Source organism: Macaca fascicularis, chromosome 1 (genome assembly GCF_037993035.2).
Source record: "Macaca fascicularis isolate 582-1 chromosome 1, T2T-MFA8v1.1".
Taxonomy (NCBI): domain Eukaryota; kingdom Metazoa; phylum Chordata; class Mammalia; order Primates; family Cercopithecidae; genus Macaca; species Macaca fascicularis.
In genome coordinates, this window is record NC_088375.1 from 192605706 (window position 1) to 192630097 (window position 24392).

Sequence of the window (24392 nt, forward strand, 5' to 3'; positions counted from 1 at the left end):
CTTCATACAGTCTTTTTAAAAGCATTAAATCTACCTTCATTTTTTTTTTTTACCATTTTCTGACACCATTTATTTTCGTGATCTGCATTTTTGTTTGATTTCATACTTCTGCCAAAAGAACTTTCTTGTAACAGTGTAAGCTGAAATGAATTTTTTCAGCTTTTGTTTGGAAGTCTTTATTTTGCCTTTATTTTTGAGAGATATTTTCACTGCACAGGTTTCTTTTTTTTTTTCTTTTTTCTTTCAGTATTTTAAGATATCACTCCATTGCCTTCTGGCTTGCATGGTTTTTGAGAAGTCCACTGTAATTCTTATCTTTATTCCTTTATACGTAATCTACTTTCTCTGACTGCCTTCAAGATGTTCTTTATTTTGGTTTTTAGCCCTTTCACTGTAATGAATTTGGGGATGTGGATTTTTACTTTATTCTGCTTGGTGTTCTCTGAAATTCTTGCATATTCGGGTTGATGTCTTGCATTTATTTTTTGAAAATTCTTGACTGTTACTTCAGATTTTCCTTCTGTCCCATTCCTTTTTTTTTCTCCTTCTGGGACTTGAATACTCTTATCATCACACAATTCTTGGATGATCTGTTTTGTTTTTGTTTTGCCCTGTGTGAATGCGCCAGTCTCCATTTGGAAATTTCTGTTACTCTACCCTCAGGTAGAGTTGTGTCTAGTTCTTTTCCTAGTTGTGTCTAGTTTAATGATCCCATCTGAGGAATTTAATCATGTTCAATGATTTTATTTCTATTGTTTATATTGGTCTCTTTCTTTAGTTTTCACATTTCTGTTGAAATTCTCCATCTCCTTATGCAAGCAGGTTGTCCGCTTTTTTCCTGCTAGACCCTTTAACTTATTAATCATAGTTATTTTAATGTTTTCTTTCCTGATAGTTCTAACACCTGAGTCTTGTCTTGGGTTTTGTTGATTATTTTATCTCTTGGCAGTAAGTTTTCCTTTCTTTTCTATGTCTTACAATTGTTGATTGAGACCAGACATATGTGTAGAAGAATGGTAGACATTGAGATAAATGGTACTTGTACTCATAAATGGACAAGCATCTTTTTTCTCAGGCCGTTCTTGTGGGGATTGAGTCAGTCTGTCAATAATTTGGATTTTTAAAATTGATATCTTTATCTTCAGTATACCACAAACTTTACATTCCTCCAGCAGTGGGCTTCTGTTAACTTGTGCTTGGAGAGGGTGCTGTAGGATTTTTTTGTTTTTTAATCTCTTTAGATTTTAATTGTCTCTGCCCACCTTTTTACACATCGTGGGGGTTTCTTGCCCCTTCTGTGTCAGTAGACTGCGTTTGCTTGTTATTCAGTGCTATGCTTTTGGTAGAGGTGAGGGGTGTTCTCTATTGTGTTGGTCCAGCCTTAGTCTTATGCAGACCCTCAAACTTACGGTGGGCTTTTTCAGTGTTTCTTTCCCTCAGCCAAACTAGTCTTGTGTATCTGTAGTTACTTTTGGGTTGGAGTTTCCCACCTCTTCTCCAGGTGTAGCAGACCTCTACATGGTATCTATATAGGATCCTGGGCCCAAGATAGTTTCCTGTACCTCTCCCAGAGTTCAAGGGATTTGCTTCTGCTTTTCCTCCAACAGCAGATCATCTTTGCCTATGTACTACTGGGTAAGGGTTTCCTGTCCCTCCCTAGAGGCACCAGGGTTTTGTTTCCATTCTTCCCCTAGAAGCAGTGAATCTTTGCCAGAGTCTTGTGGGTGAGAGGTTTTGCTGCGTTTACTGCAGACTTGTTTTTTTGCTTTGTAAAATCTGTGGAAGGTTGGTGGGCTTTGTCTCCTCACTCCCTATCACTGTCAATCACTTTCTTCCTGTTTATGCCACTAGGGGAGACTTTCTTGGGTCTCCTTTCCTACCCCTATTCTTTCTTAAGAACATATGATAAAGGTCTATGGAGAAGACCTTAAGAGAGTGTGAGAACTTCTCTTGTTTCTGGGATCCTTGTTGCTCTAAAGTGACAACCCCATGCTTGGCCTTTAAAATTTTAGGTAATTTCTTTTTAACTGCTTGGATGGTGGCCATCTCTTTTTCCTGTGCTCTGCCAAAGGTGATTTAGTTGTGTGTCCAGTTTCTCATTGAATAGCCTTGCTCCTCTTAGGAATGTGGTTTGGTTGCCTTGCAATCTGAGCTCTCTGATGTGGCTTAAAAAAAAGTAGGTTTTTTTGTTTTGTTTTGTTTTGTTTTAAAAAAAATGCTTACCTAGGATTTTCTCTTTGGAAGACAGCATCATTCTTTGTAGCTGTTTACATCCCAAGCGTAAGTTTTAAATTTCTGCTTTGGTAATAAGATGGTCTTGAATTTATATTCTGTAGTCATCTTTTTAAAATGTTTAAAATTCCAATATTGTGCCTGAAGGAGAGAAGTTTTATTATAGGCATTCTTGTTAGACTACTGAATTTTATATTAAAAAACAAAACAGATACTATGCCAAAATATGACCCCAAAAGGTACCATTCTAAGTAATGGCTAAATGCAGTTGGACCTCTTTTCTCCCAAATACTAGCCATTTGGGAACAAACAGGATAATTTGAGAATGGGTTTTGGAGCATTTAATTGAGAAGAAATGGACTTTGGGGCATATTCTGTACGGATTGTGGTACAGTCCTACTTATTCATGAATAAATTTCTGTTTCACAGACTCTGCAGGTTTCCAAGGGCATTTTCCTGCTACCCACTTTGGGTGTTCTTCCCTGCTACAATGAGGAATTTAGATGTTCTTCCCAGCTCCCTGTAGCCAGTATCTTTCCATGTGTTTTTCTTTTTTACGGACTGTGGTGAGAACCTAATTGGGTTCTGTATGTTTTTTTGTAATAGAGCAGTGGAATTTTTTAAAAATATTTTTTAAACTAATTAAAAAGTGCTAGTACATGTGTCTTGCAGACTATTTGGACTTTGCAGTAAAGAGAAGAAAATAGTCATACTCTTTAATTTCATGTAGAATACCTTCTAACATTTTGCATTCTGGCTTATTTCCAAGAATAAATAAATAAATTTAAAATAAGTACCACAATTAAAGTCATAATATGTATCATAATATGCCAATTTTATATTTTGGCATTTAATATTTAACATTACATTACAGGCATCTTCCTGTATCGTTAAAAGTGTTAAACACTTAAAATGCTACATGTATTACATTTTACGAAATCCTCTAGAAATTATTTTCCAGTAATAGCTTCCCCTTGTAGCATTCATAATTTGAAAGTCAGAAAGTTTAAATTTTAAGCTCATTAAAAAGTTTATTCCATTTGTAATTGTTTTGCAAAGCATAGAGATGTTTAGATTTCTAATTCTGTTTTAAAGTTGGGTTATGTTTTTAGGATTTTATTGACCTTATGGCTTTTCTTCTTTAATTCCAGAATTCCATACGACATAATCTGTCATTGAACAAATGTTTCCTTAAAGTGCCTCGATCCAAGGATGACCCTGGAAAGGTAGGATTCATTTTCTTAAAACAGCTGAATTCTTCAGTATGTCGCTTGTCATGTTTGAATTAAGAACTTTTCCAGTTCATTGAATAGGAACCTCTGCAAAGTAGTAAGTCCCCCCCCGCCCCGCTCTAAAGCTTGTTAGAGAGTTTTAAGCTGTGGGAAGCTAACTAGTGTATAGCCAATGTGCACCACAGCGCTGTTGTACTTTGCTGTTTCTAATCTTTGGTTGAAGTGTTGTGTATTAAATGAAATTTGGTGTTTGAGCTGCTTGTCAGGAACCATAATTATTACATAAAACGGGTGCATCTGTGTGTAACTGGCAACAGGTGGAAGTATTCTTACACTGGAATAAAATAGTTTCTCTGTTATTAACCCATTTCTGAGTATAATCAAGAAGCGTGTTCTCTACTTGACTCCTCTTATCTCCTGACACCATTGCATTTTTCACGTTTTCAGCGTTTTTTCTATGGTGACTCCCGCCTTTCTTTTGTTGTTTTAATAGCTAGTCAACTATAGTGTGCCCTGAACTTGGTACTAGTTGCTTGGTTTCTGAAACTTAAGAGTACTTGGTTGTACTGTATTTGGTTGTCAAGGTAAGTTACTAGATTAGGACTTTGAGACAGTGTATTTATTGGCAAGCACGATGCTTGTTTAGGTGGTTAGACTTCTTATATTTGTTTTTAGGCTAACTGATTTTGGAAGAATCTTTCTGAAATGTAAGCCTGATCATGTAAGCACCTTGCTTAAAAGTATTCCTTAGTGTCCTGGAGGTGTTTACTTTCTCTTCTTGTAAAATGTTCTTTACTATTTTTTTCTCTATCTGCCTTTCCAGCTGTAATTCACCTCATTCAAGACACATTGTGAAGAACTACTTGAAGTTTTCCAAACATGCCATTCACATGGTCTTCTGTACAAATTTCCTTGCTTTACTTGTCTAGACTGTTTCTTATCTTTCAGTATTGAGCTGCAACATGACTTCTCTGAGGCTTTTTCGTTTCCCCATACTTCAGCTGAGTTTGTTGCTCCCTCTTTTGAGTTCCTTTTATTTTGTAGCGACCGTCATCGTTGTAGTAAGTAGCTCCTAACTGGACTCTCCATGGCTGGGCTCAATCCCTCCAGTTTATATTAACTTTCACATAGTATGCAGCAATCTTCCCCGCCCCCCCCCCCCCCCCAAAAAAATGTTAACTTACTCATATGGTCTCTTATTTTCAAGCTCTTTGTTAGTTATCTACTGCCTTTAAAATCTAAATTTATGCAAGTAGGGATCATGTGTATCTTGTTCACTGTTTAGACCCAGTTGCTGGCACAGTGGCTGGTGACACTGAGGAGACACCGTTGTTGAATGAATGAATATACTGTATCCTCTGTCAGACTGTTAACTTCTTGAGATTAGAGATGAAGAGTTATTCATTTCTATCTTAAAGCAGTTTTTCTGAAGTAGTGAACATTTTATAGCACTTTTTATCATCTGTGTGCCCTGTCAAGTTGGTTCTCAGTAAGACTGAACAGATTAATAGTCTTGTAAAAAATTGTTTCTCTATGTTTTTAACTTTGAGATTCTAAATAGGAATTGTTGCACCTTTTCCTTTAAAGGAGGCTTTTTACAAAAAGATAATTAGATTCTAAAAATAAATTCTTTATCACATTTCCTATAGGCAATGAGTATATATGGGTCAGACTGAAAAATATTTTTAAGAGACTTCAGAGATTATTTATTAGAGTCCTATGAAGTCACTAATTAGGTTCTGTAAACATTTTGGTTCTGATTGGATTTTTAAATGAATTTGAAGTAATTTTTAAAAATTAAAAAATCAATACATATGGAGGCTTAATTCTATCATGTACTTGATTTTAACCAATTGGAGACTCTTAAAAATGTGTCATGTTAGGTATTTTCTTTTGTGTAGAAGTTTAAGCTTTTGTTCATCTTTAATGTATGGGGTAAGACAGATGTGGAAAACATGTTACTCATTGCAACTCTTTTTTTTGAATCAGGATTCTTAATAGTGTGCAACTAAAATGAAATACAGAAATGAATTGAGTCCTGAGAGGCTAATCAGAGCTTTCATCTTTTACCAGTAGTTTTCAGTTTTAAGGTTTTGTATTTATTAAAACACCCCGTTCTTATTGATTTTGGTCATAGTAAGTAAATATCATACATTTGATTTTATAAAGTACATTTGTAGTAGTAATTTTTCTTTTCAGTCTCAAAGTGAGGTTTATTTTATTTGTTTGTTTGTTTGTTAATTTTGGGATGGAGTCTCACTCTGTTGCCCAGGCTGGATTGCAGTAGTGCAGTCTCAGCTCACTGCAGCCTCTGTTTCCCGGGTTTAAGCAATTCTCCTGCCTCAGCCTCCTGAGTAACTGGACTACCAGCGTACATCACCATGCCTGGCTAACTTTTGCATTTTAAGTAGAGACGGGGTTTCACATCTTGGCCAAACTGGTGTTGAACTCCTGACCTCAAGTGATCTGACCACCTTGGCCTTCCAAAGTGCTGGGATTATAGGCGTGAGCTACCATGCATGGCCACAAAGCGAGGTTTAAATACATTTTTCTCATTGATTTTGGTCAGACGTAGATGTAAATTTGGTCTTATAAATACATTTATGTGAATAAAGTCATTTTTATTTTTGATTTAAAAATGAGATTTTGTTTAAGAAAGCACAAAATTCCACTGCTTTAAAAACACTTTGAAGACTTCATCTCAAGTCCATTTCATAAAAGAAGAAACTAAGGCCAGTAGATGAGGAACAGCTTGCTCAGGTTCAGTGTGGAATTTAGAACCCAGGCATATTGGCCAGACATACTTGTTAGTCACAGAAACTCAATACAAACTAACTTAAGGGGAAAAGTACTTAAGGAAGAACTGGAGCCAGGTTCTTAAATTATATCACCAGGAATGTCTCTTTTCATCCCTTAGTTGTGCTAATTTCTCTGATAGCTTCATTTTCAGTCCAATAAGTGGCAAATATGTCTGTCAGCAGCTCTGGTTTATATTTCATCAGCTGAGTAACACTTAACAGAGAGAGTATGCCTGATGTTCACCCCGCCACCTCCCAAATAACTGAAATTATAGAAAAAGTCTTAGAATGAATGCTGAACAAACAAAATACACTGGGTTTCTTAGTTCTTAGATTAGTACTTTTCCCATGATATCAATCTTCCTTGAGAGGGAGACCAAAATGTTAGTTAAGTTTTAGTACTTATGAATTGTTTTTTCTTTTTGCATTACAGTGTTTCCTGACATTTGAGGAGCTTTTCCAAAACTACCCTCACCACAGTGGGAGAAAACCATTGAGCCAAGGTGGGGTGGGAGTAGATTTTGGTCTTGGGTATGGGGTGGACTTTATAACCCCTTAGAATTTTGCTAGCTGCTGCCATGACTTAGGTCAAGAGGTGGAAGTAACTCATACAGCATCTTCTCTGTATTTTCACAATACAGCTTTCTGTTCATTGTATTACCAGAGAGGTGTGAAGAACAACCTAATCTTGAAGTGTATTGTTAAATCACAAATGTTTTAATGTGGCTATCTATTCCTTACTTAATCCTTCATTTTCAAGAAGATTGTGTCGTAAAAGTCCTTAATATTTGGTACCTTTCTATGTACATTGGTGGTCTGAGATTCATTTTCCTCACCTCTTTACAACTAATTTCAAGCAGCCATATTATCACTTTATTTAAAAAAAACCACACACACAAAATGAAATTCAATTTTGCATCCACAACTTTGCTGCTTTTTTGGGGACAGATTTGTTTTTCTTCTCTTGATTATAACCCTTTTCACCCTGTGTATACATTGGGCAGTCTGTCTCCATTTTTTAAGTCCGGCCTTTTATCTCTTCTCTTTTTGTTAGTTCTGTTTTCTCTATATTTGTCTTTTTTTTTTTTAATTCTTTGGATTATAAGTCTTATTGTGTAATTCATGCTTATGTCTTAATTATCTTAAAGGTAAATGTTTACATTAGGGAAAAACAGATTACTGCCTAAATGTAGTTTAAAAAATATAATTCTCTTTCTCTGCTTTTCAGCTTAACCTTTTCTCAATTTTGTTTCCCTTTCTTCAGTTCAGAAAAATTATCTTTGATTTGAAAGGAACTAAAGGATTATAGGGCTCAGTTTCAACAGTTACCTAAACTTAGTAGCAGTGGACTCTAATAGAACTGAGAAAATAGCTAAGAAGTTTAAAACCACATGAAGGCCACCTGACTATCCTGGGGAAATAACTACAGTTAATTCATAGAAGAGTTTTTAGGGGTGTGGGGGTTAGGGAATCTTTGTCTTGCCTGGGAATGGGAAGTTGTAAAGCCTTAGGGACCGGAAAGATTGGGCTCTCCTGCTTTGTGAGGAAATAACAAATTCATTGCTAAGAGACTAACTTTTGAAACTTCCAGGATTGTGATTTTTTCTTTAAAAAATTTTTTTGAGACAAGATCTTGCCCTTTTGCCCAGTGCAGTGGTGCTCTCATAGCTTACTGGGCTCAAGTGATTCTCCAGAGTAGCCAGGATGACAGCACATGCCACCATGCCTGGCTAAGTTTTTGAAATTTTTTGTGGAGATGGAGTTCTCACTGTGTTGCCTAGACTGGTCTTGAACTCCTGGCTTCAAGTGCTCCTGCCTTGGCTTCCCAAAGTGTTGGGATTAGAGGTGTGAGCCACCACGCCTCACAAATTATGAATTTTTTTCTATTCTTATTCTGTAGATTAGTATAAGGGACCATAACATAGTTGACTGATCTTTCTTTTTAAAGGGTATTCTTTTTTTGGGGCTATGTTAGTATTATATTTATTTGTAAATTGCTTGTTAGTCTCTGGTATCCCATTTTGGTCACTTTCTTTGAAAAATGTGTAGAAAAACTGGAGAGGTTTGAGGGAACATAAAATATAACATTAAATGATTAACAGTGTTGTAGGAGTCATAGGTATTACCCTAGAGAAGGAAGATAAGAGTATAATTTTAATGCTAGTCTTAAGTTAAATGCATGATTTTTGTGAGGAGGAAAATGACTGCTTATCTGTGTTTCCATACAAACTAAACAGGAACTAGTACTGAAGGATAAGCAAGAGTTTGGTTGGACCAAAATAAGAAATGTCATATTTATTGAAGTGAAAAAACACTGATACAGCTTCCCAAGGGAGACTTTAGAGTTTGTCACTTCTGAAGCACTTGAATAGATGAGGTTGGTAGCATTTGTCATTTTAACTCATGGTAGATAAGAACTCCAGTTGAAGGCTAGAAGAGGACATGATCAAGTTTAGCTGAGGGACGAGTCATAGCAAAGCTGGGTAGAGTCAGGAATTAAGGGAATTAATGTAAGTACTAACGTGAGATCCAAACGTGAGAAATGGATTGGTGCCATTGAGTGATTGTCGAGACAGAGGTGAATTATGAATGTGAGGCATTCCATTAGACAAACCAAGGTTAGAAAGCCAAGGTATTCAGAAAATTAGGAAGATTGAGTTAGATAGAAGTGAGAATCTGATTCAGGGAGATAACACTGCAGAAGCTGAAAGAAGTCTTGGCCTAGAGCCCTGATGTTAATACTGTTCGAGCAGTGTGGTTGCAGCTGCCTTTTGTTTAGACATACAGTGTTCTCTGTTCTCTTTTTAAAGTTGAAAGAGAACATTTTGTTGTTGTTGTCCTCTTTTTTTTTCTTTTCCAGATCTAAACTACTTTAAAAAATAACGTTATACCTAGAAATTTTTTAAAAAAATTATGTATGGTAAAATTTACTCTTTGGTGTATAATTCTATTACTTTCAACAAACACAGTGTAACCATCGCTGTAATCAAAATGAAGAACAGTATTCTAGATTGTCACTTGGTAGTCAGCCCTTTCCCTTATCCCCAGGCCTTTGCAACTACTGATCTGTTTGTGTCCCTATAATTTTGCCTTTTCCAAAATGCCATGTAAATGGGACTCATGTAGTACATGGCCTTCTGAGTCTGGCTTCTTTCCTTTAGTGTAATGTATTTGAGAGCCATCCATGTCGTTGTGCGTATCAGCAGTTTTGTTTCATTTCATTGCATATATTCCATCATACGGATTTATCAGAGTTTAATCACTATTTGAAAGACATGTTTTTGCTAATTGTGTATTCATTTGACCATCAAGTTACTTTCTTTTTGGCTTAGACTTGACAGATATTGAGCTATAACCCTCAAGTAGTAACATAATAGTCATGTTAAGCTGCCTTGTGAGTGGATTATATAGGTGAGCCATTTGTTTCTTGGAAATTCGTTATGATAAGTAAAACTTTATCTCTAACTTAAAGTTTCTAAAAGGATCGATTGGTACTATGATTTAAAAGCAAGATATGTCTGTTAATCCCTTAATGGGATATACTTTTTAAGTATCCTTAACATGTAGTGGAATTGTTTACTATACTACAGTCAGTATGCCAATTACATATTTTAATCCATTGATTAAGAGGAAATTTCTTAACACTGTCTCTCTAGGCTTAATTTGATGATCAATGTATTTAAAAGTAATAAAAACTTGTATTTGTACAAAAAGGGTATTTCAAGGACCTGAGCAGGCATTGGAATCGTTGTTATCCATATGTTCATTCAGTCAACTAGCCAGACAAGCAGCCTGCCTTTGAAGTACTTACTGTGTGTTTGACCATTCATAGTCTATTTTTGTGGTCTCAGTAGCTATTTAACCTATTGTCCAAGCCAGAAACTTTTTTTTTTTTTTTTTTTTTTTTGAGACGGAGTCTCGCTGTGTCACCCAGGCTGGAGTGCTGTGGCCGGATCTCAGCTCACTGCAAGCTCCGCCTCCCGGGTTCACGCCATTCTCCTGCCTCAGCCTCCTGAGTAGCTGGGACTACAGGCGCCCGCCACCTCACCCGGCTAGTTTTTTGTATTTTTTAGTAGAGACAGGGTTTCACCGTGTTAGCCAGGATGGTCTCGATCTCCTGACCTCGTGATCCGCCCGTCTCGGCCTCCCAAAGTGCTGGGATTACAGGCTTGAGCCACCGCGCCCGGCCCAGAAACTTCTGAGAATGAAAGGGGTGCTATTCTTAACTATGTTTAGGGAACAGGTATAAAGCAGGATTGAAACTCAAAGTATGGTTACACTATCTGTGGTGCATGCAAATGCTGTGCCTGAGCAGTTACCAGGAACAGCATCCTAAGAAGTTGGGAGAAAACAAAGCAAACAAATCTTTCGAAGATGGATTGCCGAAATAAACTGGGAGAGGTTAAAAAAAAAAAAAAAAAAAAGAAAGAAAGAAAGATGAAGGCATGGTATAAAGCCAAAGAAGTCAGAGACAAGAGGAATCCAGCTCCTGAGGTGAATGTGCATTGAAAGCTAAGGAAGAGCAGAGAATCGTCTATGATGATTCATGTTACCAGTGGGCATATACTTGGCAATAGTAATAGATTTCACCGTTTGGAATGGTTAGCTATTTATGACAGAGACTGCTCTCCCCAGGAGTCTGAAATTAATATTAGCATTTTTGGTTTATTTGTACTTAATCAGGTAATAGCTTTTTTATTAGGCTATTTTCAACCGAAGATAAAGCAGGGTACTTTGTGTTGACATAAAATTTCAGCTAGAAATAAAGTTTTAGAATAATTAAAATGCTCTTTATTTGAAGTAATAAATATAATGATAGGAATAAAGACATTTAAGTTTATTGTTGGTCTTTGACACATCTTCATTTCTGATGCATTTTCTTTTTCTTTTTGAGACAGAGTCTCACTCCATCACCTAGGCTGGAGTGCAGTGGCATGATCTTGTTTCACTGCACCTCTGCCTTCCAGGCCAAACGATTCTCCTGCCTCACCCTCCCCAGTAGTTGGGATTACAAGCGTGTGCCACCATGCCTGGCTAATTTTTTTTTCCCCCCCCAGTAGAGATGGGATTTCACCATGTTGGCCAGGCTGGTCTCGAACTCCTGACCTCAAATGATCCACCCGCGTTGGCTTCCCAAAGTGCTGGGATTACAGGTGTGAGCCATCGCGCCCGGCCATTTCTGATGGATTTTCTTTATCTTGATTACCTTGATTTTTTTCTGAAATTTGTGAATTGCTGGTATTTGTTTGCTCTCTTCTACTTAACAATGACACCTGGTTTTCAGTTGGGTGCCACTTTCCTCCCCTCTGGAATTAACTTCTGTTTTAGGGTATCTTGAATCATTTTTGGAAAATATGATCAAAGTTGTAGAATTCTTGTTTGTGATCTTTCTTTGGGATTTTACAGGGTAAGCCACTGCAGTCTTTTCTGTCAGAAGGGACATTACTGTGTTGTACTGGAATTGTTGATAAAAAGTAATGTCTGTATCTGTATATTGCTTTAAAGAATTGAGAGCCATGTTACATGCATTATCTTGATCCTCAAAATAAGCCTGTGGTCAAGCCCCAGTTTTAGATAGTGATCCTTGAGTGCATAGTAGATTTTTTCCATAAGTTCACATAATAGAATTACATGTAAATGGAATCATTCAGTATATACTCATTTGTGTCTTTCACTCAGTATAATGTTTATAATGCTGCTACATATATTACTTGTTTGTTTCTTATTGTTAAGTGGTATTCCATTGTGTGAATCTATGACAGTTTGTTTATACATTTATTTGTTGATGGACACTTGAGGTGTTTTCAGTTTTAGGCTATTAATAATTACTAGTAAATTCTTAAACAAGTTTTCTGTGGACATGCTTTCTATTTCTCCTGAAGGATAGAATTACTGGGTCAGAGGGCAGATGGAAGGTTAACTTTATAAGAAACTGCCAAACCCTTTCCCAAAGTGGTTGTGCTGTTTTACATTCCCAACAGCAATACCTGAGAGTTGCAGTTTTGCTTCCTATGGCCAACAGTTGGTTATTACCTGGCCAACAGTTGGTTATTATCTGTCTTTTTAACTGTAGCCATTCTACTGGGTGTGAAGTGGTATTTCATCATGGTTTTTATTTGAATTTTCCTGATGGCTGTTGATATTGAGCATCTTTTTATGTGCTTCCTGGGCATTTGTATGTCTTCTCCTCTGAAAGTTTTTAAAAAGTCTTTTGACTTAGAAAACACTGGTTGTCATTATTACTGAGTTGTAAGCATTTTAAAAAATATATTCTGGATACAAGTCTTTCCTTAGATTTCTGTTGTTTAAATGTTTTTTTAGACTATGGTTTGCCTTTTTGCTTTCACAATAGTGTTTTAAAAAGAGTAGAAAATTTGAATTTTGGTGAAGTCGAATTTATCATTTTTTAATTTAATTGTTAGTGACTTGTGTATCCTGTCAGGAAATCAAGTACGGTCATGAAGATTTTCTTTTTAAGTTTTATAATTTTAGATTTTGCACTTAGGCCCATTGCAAATTGCTATTTATGTATGGCGTGTTTATTCTTCCTGATAAATCGTTCTTTTATCTTTATGAAATGTTCTTCTTAATTTCTTTTTTTTTTTTTGAGGCGAAGTCTCGCTCTGTTGCCCAGGCTGGAACGCAGTGGCGCGATCTCGGCTCCCTACAAACCTCTATTTCCCAGCTTCAAGCAATTCTTCTGCCTCAGCCTCCCGAGTAGCTGGGAGGTGGCACGTGCCACCATGCCCGGCTAATTTTTGTATTTTTAGTAGAGACAGGGTTTCATTATATTGGCCACACTGGTCTTGAACTCCTGACCTCGTGATCCGCCTGCCTCGGCCTCCCAAAGTGCTGGGATTACAGGCATGAGCCACCGCACCCGGCACTTAATTTCTTAAAATGCTCTTTGTCCTGAAGCCTACTTTGTCTGATACTAATTTAGCCATTCCAGCTTTCTTATGCAACATCATGGTGTATCTTTTTCCAGTATTTTGCTTTTAGTCTGTAAACATCTTTGTGTTTAAAGTGTTTCTCTGGTAAACAACGTGGCCATTGGCTCTTGCTTTTAAAATTGTCTAATGACCTCTGCCTTCTATTTAGACCACTTAGTGTTTGTATTTAATTTAATGTGATTATTGGTGTCGTTGCTGTTTGTTTTTCTTTTGTTCTTAATGTTACTTTATTTCTACAACCTTTGGGGTTAATCAGATAGTTTATAGGATTCTATTTTATTTCGTCTCTTGACTTCTTAGTGTCCTCTTTTAATTAGTTTTTTAATAGTCATTCTAGAATTTAACAATATGTATCACTAACTTATGAGAGTCTATTTGGAGGTAATATTATACCACCCTCCACTTCATACCTTACAGTTTATACCACCTACTGCTACCTCCTGCCATCCATTTAAAAATGTATTAACATTACAACAGTATAATTTTATTTATCTGCCATTCCTTTCTTTGTGCTATTGTCATATCTTGTACTTCTGCTTATACCATAAATCCTGTCTTAGGATTTGTGTTATTTGCTTTAAATAGTTAGTTGCCTTTTAAGGAAATTACATTGGAGGAAATATTTTCTTAGTTATTTACCTTTTCTGATGTTCTTTCCTGGAAATCTAAGTTTCCATCTGGTAACCTTTCTCTTCAGCCTAACAGTATCCTCTGGTAGTTCTTGTAGTGCAGGTCTGCAAGCAACAAATTTTATAGGCCTTTGTTCATCTGAAAATATCTTTTTTTCATCCTCAGTATACTTTTTTCTGGGTATGGATTCCTGGGTTTGCAGGGTATTCCCACTTGTCAGAGTTTTGAATATATTCCATTTTGAAGATGTTCCATTGGTCTCCATTATTTTTTATGAAAAGTCAGCTGTCATTCTTATTTTTATTCTTCTATATGTAATGTGTGTTGCACCCCCAAACCCCTGCCACTTTTGGTAGCTTTCAGTAATTTTTCTCTTTTTCTTTGGATCTCAGCAGTTTGACTGTGATATGGTTTGATGTAGTGTTTTTGTATTTATTCTAGGCTTGCTAATCTAGGATCAACAAGATGAGGCTTTCCTCCAAATTTGGGATATTTTCAGTTATTATTTTTAAAAATTCTTTTGGCCCTATTTTTTCTTTTTCTTTTAGGGTCAGTTATAATGAGACTTGAATTTTTTTCACAAGTCCTTGAGACTGTTAATTTTTCTTATCTTTTTGTTCCTCAGATCGGTTAGGTTCTACTGATCTATTTTCAGGATCTCTGAATCTGATTCTGTCTAATCTATTGGTGAACTTTTATTTCAATTACTGGACTTTTTTTTTTTGTTGAGATGGAATTTTGCTCTTGTTGCCCAGGCTGGAGTGCAATGGCGCAATCTCTGCCCACCACAACCTCTGCCTCCCAGGTTCAAGCAATTCTCCTGCCTCAGCCTGCCAAGTAGCTGGGGTTACAGGCTTGTGCCACCACGCCCGGCTAATTTTGTACTTTTAGTAGAAATGGGGTTTCTCCACGTTGGCCAGGCTGGTCTGAAACTCCCAACCTCAGGTGATCTGCCCACCTCAGCCTCCCATGTGCCCAGCCTACTGTACTTTTTAATTATAGAACTTCCCTTTGGTCCTTCTTGTGTATGTACATAGGTAATTGGTGAAATGGATTCAAGCAGTTGCTTTGATGCTAGAGAATTAGGACTTATGTGAGGTCCCTGACCAGTTAGTTAGTATTTCCTGTACATGAAACATGCATAGGAGACTCTGCTTCCCTTTGGGGTTTTATTTTAAGAGGGTATGAAGTATTGTCCATATCTGTATAGTGTTTAGCAGTCCCGTGAGCCTAATTCAGCCTCATGTGATTCCTTCTGTCATCACTGATCTTTTCAGATCCTGGTTTTTACATGAAAACAAAATAATTAGAAGAGTTAAGATGTTTTAAAAAGTAACATGATTTTAACGATAAATAACCTGAAATACTATGTCACTTTCAACTAGTCTCTTCTAGTCTGTGTTTACTTTTTCTGTACCTTCTTCTACATTGCTGCCTTAGGGTTTGGCACATAAGTGAAAACACAAGTCTACTTCGGTGGCCTTTTTGTCAAGTCCAGGGTTGGACTTTGTGCTTCTAAATTTTATATTCAAGCTATACTCTACTATTTTTCTTGCATTTATGATACACGGTATCTAAAATAGTATTTCATTTTCTTTATCCTTTAAAGCCCAGCTCACATTTCAGTATAATAACTGGGAAAGGAATTTATTTTCCTTTTTTAACCTTCTCTACCTTTTCAAAATTAATTGCTCTCTTCTTTTTGCTCCCATGGTTCTTGGGGAATTTCACTATTATAGCTCCTTCAATTGTGAGTTTTTCATTTACAAGGATTAGGTCTTTGACATTTTCATACGTCCATCATACCCAGCAGTGTCTGATACACAGTAGATGCCTAATAAATGTTTATCTCAAAAGTGATGTTTGTCTTTTCCTAGGTAACTAAGAAGTCGCTGTTCTATTCTCAAAGGAACTTTTCAAATTCTACATAAATTTTTTGCCATTTTAAATTAAGACTGGTCTCTGAATGTTCTAGAAATTGTCACTTTGCTTCATTTTACTCAGACTTTGATTTTTGATCAGTAGGTTGGGGCCAGGAAACTTATTTCACTTCTTGACATTGATTCACATCTACTTTAAATTTGGGAGGATCTTTTGAGTTCTTAACCTTCAGGTAGGTGAATTCCTTGATTTTTCTCTTAATGACTACTTTAGGTAACTTTTATCACAGACAAACATGGTCCAGAGGAGAGCCAGGAATCAGCTAGAAATCAGGAGCCTTATACCCAAAGAAATATATACTCATTTATGTTTCTTTTACTCCGCATATCTTTGTAATCATTCTTTTATAAAGATACATGCACACGTATGTTTATTGCAGCACTATTCACAATAGCAAAGACATGGAATTAACCCAAATGCCCATCAATGATAAATAAAATATGGTACATATACACCACGGAATACTATGCAGCCATAATAAGGAATGAGATCATGTCCTTTGCAGGAACGTGGATGAAGTGGGAAGCCACCATCCTCAGCAAACTAACAGGGAACAGAAAACCAGACACCACATGTTCTCACTCATAGTGGGAGTTGAACAATGAGGACACAAGGACACAGGGAGGGGAACAACACACACCGGGGCCTGTCGGGTCGGCGGGCAGCAAGGAGAGGAAAAACATCAGGACAAATAGCTAATGTATGCAGGGCTTAAAACCTAGTGACGGGTTGATAGGTGCAGTAAACCACCATGGCACACATATACGTATGTAACAAACCTGCACGTTCTGCACATGTATCCCGGAATTAAAAAAAAAAAAAAAGAAAAGAAAAATCAGGAGGCTTGAGTTCTTTCTGGACAATATCACTGGCTTTGCTTTGTGAAAGGTGTCTTTTGACTGTATTGTACATACCCTGTGTTTGATTAGAGCCTGTTGATTCCTTTTTCTCTTAGATCAAAAAAAGTTTTTTATTGAGATAAAATTTACATACTATAAATGTTGTCTTTTAAAAGTATATAATTCAGTAGTTTTACTATAAATTATCACTATCAAATTTCAGGACATTTTCATTTCATCCCTCCCAAAAAGAAACTTATCCATTAATAATAGTCTCTCACCATTTCCACCATCTCAAGTTCCTGGCAACCACTACATTACTTTCTGTTTCTGTGAATTTGCCTATTCTGGGCATGTTACCTATTTTGGACATTTCATATAAAATAATTACACAATATGTGGCATTTTGGGCTTCTTTCACTTACCCTAAGGTTTTCAGGGTCATCCATATTGTAACATGTAATAGTGCTTAATTCCTTTTTATGCTAGAGTGAAACTCCATTGCATAGCTATACCACAGTTGTTAGTCTCTTTATCCAGCTGAACATTTATATTGTTTCTACTTTGAAACAAAAATGCTGCTGTGAGTATTTGTGTATACACTTTAGGATAGACTCAGTGTTTTTATTTCTCTTGTGTATGTTTTCAGTTTTTTAGGAGTGGAATTGCTGGGTCATATGTTTAATATTTTGTGGAACAGCCAGACTGTCTTTCAAAGCAGTTGTACCGTTTACATTCCCACAGTTATGAGGGTTGCAGTTTTTCACATCCTTGCCAGTGGTACTTACTAAGTGTCTTTTTTATTATGGTTGTCCTTGTGTGTATAAAATGATACCTCACTTTGTAATGGTTTTGATTTTCATTGGGTTAATGGCAATTGATGGTGATCAAATTTTGATGTGCCTGTTGGCCATCTGTACATCTCCTTTGGAGAAATGTTTATTTAGATTATGTGCCCATTTTAAATGGAATTATTTCTCCCTTATAACTCAGTTGTAAGAGTTTTTTATGTATATTAGATACAGGTCCTGTATCGCTTATATAATTTGCAAGTATTTCCTTTTATTGTGTGGTTGTATTTTTTTTTACCTTCTTAAAATTTTTTTTAAAACTTTTTAATTGATACATATTATTTGTGCATTTTTATGGGGTACTTGTGGTATTTTGTTACGGGCATAGACTGTGTAATGATCAACTCAGGGTAATTAGGGAATATATCACCTTAAGTATTTATCATTTTAATGTATTGGGAACACTTCAAGTCCTCTCTTCTATTTATTTTGAAATAAACAATGCATTGTTGTTAATTATAGCCAGTCTACCCTGCTGTGAAACTTTGAAACTTATTTCTTCTATCTAACTGTATGTTTGTACCCATTAATAAACTTATTTTCACCCCACACTGCTACACTCTGCCCATCCTCTGGTGACTATCATTCTGCTCTTTACCTCCATGAGATTAACTTTTTTACCTTCCACATATGAATGAAAATATGTGATATTTGTCCTTCTGTGCCTGGCTTAACATTCTTTCAGTTCCATCCATGTTGCTACAAATGACAGGCTTTCATTCTTTTTTATGATAGCATTTCATTATGTATCTATACCGTATGTTCTTTATCCCATTCAGCCATTGATGGATATTCAGTTTGATTCCGTATCTTTGCTTTTGTGAATAGTGTTGCAGTAAACACAGGGTTGCAGGTATCCCTTTGATATAGTGATTTCTTTTCCTTTGGGTAAATGCCACATCATAGGGTAGTTCTATTTTTAGTTCTTTCTTTTTTTTAGAAATCAGCATACTGTTTTCCATAATGACTGTACTAATTTACATTCCCACCACAAGTATATGAGAGCTCCCTTTTTTCCACATCCTCTTCAGTGTCTGTTATTTTTTGTCTTTTTAATCATAGCTATTCTAACTGCAGTAAGAGGATATCACCTTGTGGTTTTGATTTGCATTTCCTTAATGATTATTGATGTTGAACATTTTTTTCATATACCTGTTGGCCATTTGTATGCCTTCCTATGAGAAATTCCATTCATATTTTTTTGCCCACTTTTTAATGGGTGTGTGTGTGTATGTGTATGTAAATAATTATTGAAGTTGAGTCCCTTGTATGTTCTGAATATTAGCCTCTTGTCAGATGAATGGTTTGCAAATATTTTCTCCTACCCAACAGATTGTCTCTTCACTCCATTGATTATTTACTTTGCTGTGCAGAAGCCTTTTAGTTTAATATAATCTCATTTGTTTATTTTTGTTTTGTTGCCTGTGCTTTTGAGATCTTAGTCATACAATCTTTATCTACTCAAATGTCCTGAAATATTTCCCCTGTGTTTCTTCTAGTAGTTTTTTTTAGTTTTGAGTCTTTCATTTAGGTCTTTAATCCATTTTGAGTTGAATTTTGTTTAAGGTGAGGTATAGGAGCCTAGTTTCATTCTTCTGCCTATGGACATTCACTTTTCCTAGGACCATTGAGTTTTTTGGGGGAGTCTTTAGGTTTTTCTAGATGTAAGATCATGTCATGTGCAAAGAGGGACAGTTTGCCTTCCTCTTTTCCAGTTTAGATGCCTTTTATTTCCTTTTCTTGCCTGACTGTGCTAACTAGGACTTCAGTACTATATTGAATAGTAGTAGTGAAAGCGGCATCTTTGTCTTGACCAGCTTTTAGAGGAAAAAGTTCCAGCTTTTCCCAGTTTGGTATGATATTAGCTGTGGGTTTGTCGTAAATGGCTTTTATTATGTTGAGGTGTGCTGCTTTTATGCCTGATTTCTTGAGAATTCTTATGAAATGATGTTGAATTTTTTCAAATGCTTTTTCTGTATCTGTTGAAATGATCGTGTGATTTTTGTCTTTCATTCTGTTGATGTGATGTATTAGGTTTACTCATATGCCTATGTTGAACCATTCTTGTATCCCTGGTATAAATCTCACTTGGGCATGGTGTATTATCTTTTAGATGTGCAGTTGGATTTGGTTTGCTAGTATTTTGTTGAGGATTTTTGTGTCTGTGTACATCAGAGATAATTGGCCTGCAGGTCTTTTTTTTGTGGTGTCCTTGTTTGGTTTTGGTATCAGGGTAATGCAAGCCCGATAGAATGAGTAAAGGAGAATTCCTTCCTCTTTAATTTTTGGGAACGATTTGGGAATTGGGTTAGTTCTTTATAAGTTTGGCAGAATTCGGCAGTGAAGTCTTTGTAATCTTGGGCTTTTCTTTGTTGGGAGCCTATATATATATATTTGAGATGAGTGTCAGGCTGGAGTGCAGTGGTGCGATCTCAGCTCACTGCAACCTCTGCCTCCCGGGTTCAAGTGATTCTCCTGCCTCAGCCTTCTGAGTAGCTGGGATTACAGGCACACACACCATGCCCAGCTAATTTTTGTACTTTTAGTAGAGACGGGGTTTCACCATATTGGTCAGGCTGGTCTCAAACTCCTGACCTCGTGATCTGCCTGCCTCAGCCTCCCAAAGTGCTCGGATTATAGGTGTGAGCCACTGCTCCTGGCCAAGACTTTTTATTACTGATTCAGTCTTGTTACTTGTTACTGGTTTGTTCAGATTTTCTATTTCTTCCTGATTCAGTATTGGTAGCTTGTATGTGTCCATGAATTTATTCATTTCCTCTAAGTTTTACAGTTTGGTAGCATCTAGTTGTTCATAATCATCTGGTGGTCTGTATTTCTGTGATATCAGTTGTTACGTCTTCTTTTTTGTTTCTGATTTTGTTTATTTGGGTCTTCTCTTTTTTTTTCTTGATTAATGTGGCTGTCAGTGTATTGATTTTTCTTATTGTTTTCAAAAGACCAACTTTTAGTTGATAGTTTGTATTTTTTAAACCTCTTTAGTTTTGCTCTGACCTTTATTATTTCTATTTTCTTAAGTTTTTTAGATTCAAGGTCTTGCTGTATTGCCCAGTCTGGAGGGAAGTGACATGATCGTAGCTCATTGCAGCCATGAACTCCAGGACTAACAGGATACCTCTCACGTCAGTCTCTTGAGTAGCTGGGACTATAGGCACATGTCACCATGCTAGGCTAATTTTTAAGTATTTTTTTAGAGATGAGACCAGCCCATTGCCCAGGCTGCATTATTTCTTTTCGTCTATTAATTTTGTGTTTGGTTTGTTCTTGCTTTTCTGGTTCTTGAAGTGTATTGTTAGATGTTTATTTGAAATCTTTCTGCTTTTTTTGATGTAGGCATTTATTGTTATAAACTTTCCTTTAGCTCTGCTTTTGCTGTATTCTATAGGCTTTGGTATGTTGTGTTTTCATTTTCATTTATTTCAAGAAAGTTTTTTATTTCCTTCTTAATTTCTTCGTTGACCCAGTAGTCATTCAGGAGCATTTTGTTTACTTTCCCGTTATTTGTAGTTTCCAAAGTTCCTCTTGTTACTTTCTAGTTTTAGTCCATGTCGTCTGAGACTATACTTGGCATAATTTTGATTTAAAAATTTTTTTGAGACTTTTTTGGGACCTAACAAATGGTCTGTCTTGGGGAATATTCCGTATACTGATGGGAACAATGGGTATGTTGCAGCTGTTGGATAAAATATTCTGTAGATGTCTTTTAGGTCCTTTTGTTCGGGTGCAGTTTAAATCCAACGTTTCTTTGTTTGATACTTGTTTTATGTATGTGGTTCCTCTGGTGTTGGATGCATATATATTTAGAGTTTTTATATCTTCTTGGTGAATTGGTCCCTTTATCATTATATGATGACTGTCTTTGTCTCTTTTGGTTGTTTTTGACTTAAAGTCTGTTTTATCTAATGCAACTATATCTGCTTATCTTGGTTACTGTTTGTGTGGAATATCTTTCTCCATTCCTTTGCTTTCAGTCGTGTTTCTTTACAGGTGAAGCAAGTTTCTTGTAGGCAGCATATAGTTGGGTCATGGTTTTTGTTTTTTGTTTAAATCTATTCAGGTAGTCTATGTCTTTTAAGTGGAAAATTTAATCTGTTTACATTCAAGGTTGTAATGGATATGTGAGGATTTATTTCTATCATTCTGTTCATTATTTTCTGGTTGTTTTATATCTTGTGTTCCTTTCTCTCTTGTTGCTTATTGCAATTTGGTAGTTTTCTGTAGTGGTAACATTTGAGTTTTTTTCTCTTCTTCATTTGTGTGTTTGTTCTACCAGTGAGTTCTTTTACTTCTCTGTGTTTTCTTGATGGTAGATACCATCCTTTTGCTCATGGACGTAGGACTCCCTTAAGCCCTTTTTTGTGGGGTTTGTCTAATGGTCATGAATTCCTTCAGTTTTTGTATTTCTGGGAAAGACTTTATTTTGCTTCAGGGTAACTTTCCTGGGAATGGTATTTTTTACCTACATGCTGTGTTCTTCCAGCACTTTGAATATATCATCCCATTCTCTCCTGGTCTGTAAGATTTCTGCTGAGAAATCCACTGTTAGTCTGATGAAGATTCTCTTATAATAATAGACTACTTTTTCTTGTTTTTTTTAGAACTTTGTGTTTGACTTTTGCCAGTTTAAGTATAATGTGTCACAAAGAAAATCTTTTTGGGTTGTGTCTATTTGGGGATCTCTGAGCTTCCTGTATCTGAATATCTAAATCTCTTGCTATAATAGATTGGTAAGTTTTCTGCTGTTACTTTGTTAAATAAAACTTTCTGTGCCTTTCATCTTCAGTTTCTGGAACACCCAGAATTTGTGTACTTTGGTCCCTTTATGGTGTCCCACATGTCACATATGCAGTGGTGGGCCAGGTAGATTGCTGTGTCCTTGGTTCCCTGGGCAGGATGTGTGGCATGAATGATGGCAGTAGTGGCAGGAGAGCCCTCTTTCATTCTTTTTTTTTTTTTTTTAAACCTTATTGAGTTATTTCTAAAGATCTCTCTTCAAGTTCTGAGATTCTTCTTTCTGTTTGATCTAGCCTATTGTTGAAGCTCTCAAATGAATTTTTAAAATTTCATTTATTGAATTCTTTCATTCCAGGATCTGTTTTTGGTTCTTTTTAATGATATCTGTCTCTGGTGAATTTCTCATTCATATCCTCAGTTGTTTTTCTGGTTTCTTTGTACTGTTTATTTGCGTTCTCTTGTATCTCACTGAGCTTCTTTAATATTATTATTTCAAATTTCTTTTCAGGTATTTCATAAATTTCATATTCATTGTAATCTGTTTTTGGAGAATTACTGTGTTTCTTTGGAGGTTTTTTTTTTTTTTCCACGTTTCTTGTGTTTTTATGTTGATGTCTGTGCATCTAATGTAGCGGTTACTTCTTCCAATTTTTTAGGTTGACTTTCCTAGGGGAAGACTTTTTCCTGAAGATGTATCTATGAGACGTCTGTTGCATGGAACACTTTAGCTTTGATTCTGAGTGTATGTAGCAGTGTAGCCTCCATATGATTTCTTCAGTTGTAAATGGCATCAGTGATTTTTGTGTTTTTCTCAGTGACTTGGGCTATAGTCATTAGTGGAGGCTGTGGCAAGGCTTTGCTAAGGATGAGGATGCTCAGTAGGCCAGTTCTTGGGCCCTGGTGATGGTAGTGGTGGGTTGGATGTTCCTGTCCTTGAGACCCTGGGTAGTGTTCTGGTGTTAGTGGGTCCAAATGGGCCATTCTTCGGCCTCAAGGCAGCTTGGCTGGTTACTGACAGTGGCAGCAGTGGGCTGGACAGTTGGTGTGTCCTCATTCCCCTGGACAGCGTGGGTGATGGCAGTAATGGTGGTGGGACAACCCTCGGGTTCTGAAGTGGTATGAATTGATGTTATCAGTGGCTGTGATGTGTGGGAGGGCCGTTCCTCAGACCTCATGTATCACTCACAGGTGACTGGTGGTTGTGGTAGTGGCAAGCTGGATGGTTTTGTCCTCAGGGCCCCAGGAAGTATGCACAGATGCCAGCCATGGTGGGTGGGGCAATCCCTGGTTCCCTAGGCAGTATGCATTGGCACTTGGAGGGGCTGTGCCAGGCCAGAGTGGCTTGTCCTTAGGTGTACTTGGGCACTGGCTTTGGTGGGCAGAGTGGAGATGATCCCCAGGTGCTTTGGCAGTGTGCTCAGGTAGCTGGAGCAGTGTTTGCGGTGGGCTGGGGAAGTCTGTCCTCAAGGTGTATACAAATATGCTGTGGCTGTGCTGCTAGGGGTGGCAGAGTTGTCGGTGGCTGCAGCTGCAGACAGTTCTCAGGCTTCAGAGAGTGTGTGCTTCAGCCCCTGGTGGAGTTGTCAGGAACCTCCCTATGCTAGTCTCAGGGCCCTCATAGGAATTCTCCTGTGGTTAGGGTTACAGACATTCATAATAAAAATGTGGACCTCTGGGAATCACTCACTTACCCTTTTCCCTCAGTGGGCAGCCTCTCCAGGATTCCAGGTGAGCTGGCCGCCTGCTTCCCTCACCTCCTCCTTCCCTGCCTCAGGTGTTTCTTGTTACTTCTTTGTTAAATTCTAGTGTTCTGTCTTAGATGCTATGTTTGAAATGTGATTATCTGCTTGCTATTTGGTTTTTCTAAGTGCAGGAGGCAAGTACCAGATCTGTTTTCACTTTCTTAATAGTGTCTTTTGACAAAACAAATTTATAATTTTGGTGAATTGTTCAATTTTCTTTGGGTTGGTTGCACTTTTGATGTCATAGCTAAGAAAAGATTTCCTAATCCAAGGTTACAAAGATTTACATTTATCTTTTCTAAAAGTTTCACAGTTTTATCCCTTCCATTTAGATCTTTGATCCATTTTGATTAATTTTTACATGTGGTGTGAGTTAGGAGACCCAGTTTCATTCTTTTACATGTGGACCATTTTCCTGGCAC

The 24392-nt window shown here is 36.9% G+C and overlaps 1 protein-coding gene across 26 annotated transcripts in view; it reads left to right on the forward strand.

Annotated features, from left to right (window-relative positions):
• Positions 1-24392, forward strand: part of FOXJ3 (forkhead box J3) — a 152048-nt gene that overhangs the window by 68362 nt on the left and 59294 nt on the right. For all 26 annotated transcript variants that reach the window (XM_045373292.3, XM_005543753.4, XM_074010666.1 and 23 more), the window contains one exon: positions 3384-3458. In XM_045373292.3, the coding sequence (XP_045229227.1) occupies positions 3384-3458 (75 nt within the window). The remainder of the gene's footprint in view (positions 1-3383; positions 3459-24392) is intronic.